This window comes from Callithrix jacchus, chromosome 5, assembly GCF_049354715.1.
Source record: "Callithrix jacchus isolate 240 chromosome 5, calJac240_pri, whole genome shotgun sequence".
Classification (NCBI taxonomy): domain Eukaryota; kingdom Metazoa; phylum Chordata; class Mammalia; order Primates; family Cebidae; genus Callithrix; species Callithrix jacchus.
The window spans coordinates 138,063,990-138,069,177 of record NC_133506.1 but is presented as its reverse complement, the minus strand read 5'-3'; the positions used below and the strand labels follow the sequence as shown (position 1 = coordinate 138,069,177).

The 5,188-nt window shown below is 50.6% G+C and overlaps 1 protein-coding gene across 2 annotated transcripts in view; it reads left to right on the top strand.

Annotated features, from left to right (window-relative positions):
* The window catches only part of OGFOD3 (2-oxoglutarate and iron dependent oxygenase domain containing 3), a 28,162-nt gene that overhangs the window by 266 nt on the left and 22,708 nt on the right, over positions 1–5,188 (top strand). For both annotated transcript variants that reach the window (XR_013536103.1, XM_002748849.5), the window contains exon 2: positions 4,820–5,049. Coding sequence is in view for 1 of the 2 variants with exons in the window: in XM_002748849.5 (XP_002748895.1) it covers positions 4,820–5,049 (230 nt within the window). In the remaining variant the exon portion in view is untranslated. The remainder of the gene's footprint in view (positions 1–4,819; positions 5,050–5,188) is intronic.

Here is a 5,188-nt window from a genome sequence, read left to right as displayed (position 1 = left end):
GGCGGGGCGGGGCCTAACGGGGCGGGGCCTTGCCCGACGGGGTGGGGCCAGGAAGGGCGTGGTCTGCCGCGGAGGGCGGGGCCTACCACATCACACGCGGGAAGCAGGGCAGGTGTCGGCGGAGGCCGCTGTGGCAGACGGCAGAGGCCCACTGACCCCGGAGGGGGATGAGAAAGAGGCGGGGGATTCGCTCCCAGCCTGCTGAGATGCTGCTGCTCCGGGAACCTGACGTTTGGCTGTCGCTGTCCCGTGGAATAACCCGCCCAGCAGCCTGGAAAGTCCGCCTGCGCCGGGAGTGTGCCTCTGCCTGCCCTTTTAAACCGCGAAGCCTGATTTTCCCATGGAATTCTAGAGGTTCGCAGAATTCCTCCATGGAGGAATGACTTAGTTTTAGGATTTTAAAATGTTACAGGTGATCATTGGTTTGCAGGTATTAGTGAAGGATCCTCTAGTGTGCAGAATAGTTTCTCGCTTGCTTAATATTAATATCTTGCTCTTCTGGGAGTGCCCAATTCCCCTCTATTGACGAGTTGCACATTGAAGCCATCAGTTAAGGAATATCAGGAGGACACCTCAGGTTTGGATAGGCTGGACTACAGCAACTCTTACGCATCATAGTTTGTTCTTGAGATTTTTATCCCCTTTTCATCTCAGCTGCTCTTGGAGTCTGCTAGATAAGATCCTAAATGCCTCATGCTAGTTCACAGCTATAATATTTTCCTCCTCCTCCTCCTCTTCTTCTTCTTCTTTCTTCTTCTTCTCCTCCTCCCCCCTTTTTGAGCTGGAGTCTCGCTCTGTCGCCCAAGCTGGAGTGCAGTGACACAATCTCAGCTCACGGCAACCTCCACCTCCTGGTTTCAAGAGATTCTCCTGCCTCAGCCTTCCGAGTAGCTAGGATTACAGGCACGTGCCACTACACCTGGCTAATTTTTGTATTTTTCATACAGATGGGGTTTCACCATGTTGACCAGGCTGGTCTCAAACTCCAGACCTCAAGCGATTCGCCTGCCTTTACCTCCCAAAGTTCTGGGATTACAGGCGTGAAGCACCACACCTGGCCATAGCTATAATTTTTTTTTAAGCCAGTCAAATTTAGCAGTGGGGGGGTTGTATACCAACGATGGTGACACTAAGATTAATAAATTCTGGGGACCCACTACCATCAGACTAGCATGCAGCCATAATTGTATTAACACAAATCAATGACCTAGAGATGATTTATAAGATAATTCTGCCTTCTCCCAAAAACAAATCTCTCCAAAAGAACATTTCAAGTATAAATATACATCTATGTATTTCCTTCAAATACATAGAGAAGTTATTTAATTAATACATTTAAAAATTTTCCAGTTAAGTTGTACATTTTCTGAAATGCTGAGTAACAGATTTTATCAGCACTGAATGATTAGTATAGAAATATAGACTTTTCAGGCTGGATGTGGTGGCTCTCTCCTGTACTTCCAGCATTTTGGGAGGCTGAGGTGGACAGATTACTTGAGGTCAGGAGTGTGAGACCAGCTTGTCCAACATGGTTAAACCCCGTCTCTACTAAAAACACAAAAATTAACTGAACGTGGTGGCGGGTGCCTGAAATCCCAGCTACTTGGGAGGCTGAGGCAGGAGAATTGCTTGAACCCAGGAGGTGGAGGTTGCAGTTAACTGATATTGTGCCTCTGTATTCCAGCCTGGGCTAGAGCAAGACTCCGTTTAAAAAATAAATGAATAAATATAGCCTTTTTTTTGAGACAGGGTCTCTCTCTCTTTCTCTCTCTGTCTTACCCAGGCTAGAGTAAGTGGTATGATCATGGTTCACTGAAGCCTCCACCTCCTGGGCTCAAGTGATCCTTCCACCTCAGCCTTCCAAGGTGCTGCTATTACAGGTATGAGCCACTGCACCTGGCCAATATAGAATGTTGTATTTATCCTGAGAGAAAGCATCCTGAAATGTGGTATAGGATATTGCTCAGAATGTGCTCTAGTGATTCTCTGAAAAACAACGCCCCACTCTGTAGAAAATGCACCCTTGGCGTTAATCCCACACTCAAATGGCCAATGTCTCAGTTTGAATAACACTTCAAAACACACAAGTCTTTTCGAAGTCTGAGTGGGAAACAAATTCATTCACTATTTACTGTTTTCCTCAGAGAAAAATAAATCTCTGTATGTTAAAAAAAGAAATATTGCCCTAATATACCTTAAATGAGCCTTTATTCAAGTTTTGGAAGTACATGTGTCCAAAGCCCTTCTCAGTGGTGGGACAGGCCCAACACCTGCTCCTTGGAACAGACACGAAGCTTATTTTACAGGAGGGGAGTGAGTGTGGCCCTGATGGGTAACTGAGCTCTAGGGAGCTGACCTCTGCTCCAACCTGGAAACAACGTTCCTTCAGTGGCCCTGGTCCGTAGGGTTCACCCCTAAGTGGAGGTCCCCAACACTGCCAGCCTGTGCTAGAGCAGCTGCACCACAGGGCACCCCATCCTGTCCCATTTTGCTAAGCAAACCATTTAAAAATCCTTTTGTTGTTGTGAAACATTTCATATTAAAGTGGCCTTTATTTATTTATTTACTTTTTGAGATGGAGTTTCACTCTTGTCACCTGAGCTGGAGTGCAATGGCACAATCTTGGCTCACTGCAACCTCTGCCTTCCGGATTCAAGCGATTCTTCTGCCTCAGCCTACTGAGTAGCTGGGATTACAGGCATGTGCCACCATACCTGGCTAATTTTTTTTATTTTTTGTATTTAGTAGAGACAGGACGTCACCAGGTTGGTCAGGCTGGCTTTGAACTCCTGACCTCAGGTGATCCACTCGCTTTGGTCCTCCCAGAGTGTTGGAATTACAGGCGTGAGCCACTGAGCCCGACCTAAAGTGGCCTTTATAAAGGACCATGCCTGGCCTTTTTGTTTTTCCTGCCTAAAACACATGAGTCTCTATTGCAGTGTTTCTCAAACTCCTGGGCTCAGGAGGCAGTTAGAGACCACTGAAAGGAAAAGGAGGGAAGCGTTTGTGCCTCCCGAGTGGACAGTGCTGGCCCCAGGCAGGAAGCCCTCATTTCAGGGATGAAGTGTGGGTGAAGGTGGGGTCACGGTGCATACACTTTGATGATTGGGGGAGGCATCCCAAAACCTTTGTTAGGACACCTGGTCCCCTTTGAGATCTTCTGCCCCGCTTCCCTTTAACTCCCCACGATGCTGAGCTGTTTTCCACCTCTACGCCTTGGTAGCAATCTCCTCCTCTGCCCAGATGCCTTCTACTTCGTGTCCCCAGACTCTTGTGACACCCATCAGGAAGCCTTCCCTGACTCTCCTCTGCATGGTGCTATGGTTTGACACTTGGGACCGTGGCCTCTGAGGCCCCTACTTCTTGTCCCTTGCTGTCTCAGCAGCCAGGCCGAGTCTCTGCCTGTCCAGCTCTGGGAGGACATGTCATCCACAGCACAGTCTGCACAGGGGTCCAGCTGCCTGCTGCTAAGAAGCCTGGCAGTCTCTGCCAGATTTGGAATTCCAGGGGAGGAGAGGTGATGGGCCTGGCTGGAGTCAGGCATCCACGCTGGTCTAAGCAGCAGAAGCTTGGTGGGCTGGAGCAGTTGGCTGTTCTCAAGGGTGGGGAGGTCTTTGTGAGTGGGCTGGAGGGGTTGCTGGTGTTTTCAGGGGTAGGGAGATCTTTGTGAGTTGGCTGGAGGGGTTGATGGTGTTTTCAGGGGTGGGGAGGTCTTTGTGAGTGGGCTGGAGGGATTGCTGGTGCTCTCAGGGGTGGGGAGGTCTTTGTAAGTGGGCTGGAGGGGTTGGCTGTTCTCAGGGGTGGGGAGATCTTTGTGAGTGGGCTGGCGTTCTCAGGGGAGATCTTTGTGAGCGGGGCACCCCAAAACTGTCTGTAACTCCTATGGGAAATACTCTTGTATCTGCCCAGCATGGCCTGTGCTGCTGCTACCAGGCATTTATTCGGAATTTGTGTGTCATTTACTGAGTGCTGTGAAGTGTTGAGGGGTGTGTGAAAATAAAAGGTAGGTTCCCTGCTTTTCAGAAGTTGGTCACAGACTTGAAGAAACAGAGTGTACCTCCGTGAAAGGACCCTGTCATCTCTTTTCTCATGTTCTGCCTGCCCTTCAAGGCCTACAGCCCCAAAGTCTTTCCTGGATAATGGAGCTCACGGCTGCCCCAGTTAACACCCACATAGACACACAGACATTTGCAATGTCAATGTGAGCTGTTTGAGTTCCACAGCCCTGGGTTGTACAGAAAGCATCTTATTCACAAATCGTGTGTGTGTGAATTTGCAAATTTGCACCTAGTGTGCTTGGATTCTCTTCCTGGCTGGCTTGGTTCAAGTCCTGCGTGTGTGCACACAGGTGCATACATGTGTGCCGGGAGCATGTGTGTGGGTGTGCAGCAGCCATTTGTGGGTACAGGCAGTGTGGTTGGAGACAGACTCCCACAGAACCTTCCAAACAGGTGCTCCTGGGCCTGGCTGGGGCAGGGTAGGAGTAAATTCAGTTAGCCTTGCCTGTCAGATGGGGTGGGGTCACACACAGCCCTGCTGTGCCTCTTTGGGGGTGGGTATGGCGGATCCTGGGGAGCCTTGGTGTGGGCAGACACTTCCCTTCCCACCCCCTGCATTGCTGGAGCCTGCCTGGTGTGGCTGGCCAGTGGGATGTGAGTGCAACTGCGGCTTTTGGGTTGGCAGAAGCCCATCTCCATGAAAGGTCAGCATCCCTGACAGACATTATGTGGGCACAGCCTGAGGCTGGTCATCATCGGATGTGAGTGTTTCACTGGCCTCGCTCCATGTTTGGGTGATGTGGCATGTTTTCTTTTCTCAGCACCAAGAAGGACCGAGCCCCGCGGGAGACACAGAGGCTGTGGCAGAGGTCGTGGCTGAGGATCGCAGGTCTGGGGGCCGGCCTTGTGCTTACCGCATTCCTGCTCTGGAGCAGCCTGGGGGCTGACGATGGGGTCGCAGAGGTACTGGCCCGCCGTGGTGAGGTCCTGGTGGGGAGATTCATCGAGGTGCCCTGCTCTGAGGACTATGACAGTCACCGGAGGTTTGAAGGTACAGTGCCACGGGCTCTGCGGTAGTTCAGGAAAACAACACGTTAAAATGAGACTCAGTGTGCTTGAAGGATGTCTGCTGCTGGCTGCAAATAAGGGGCGGAAACTGGGTTGGATGTGGTAACCCTGGGGTAGCAGGT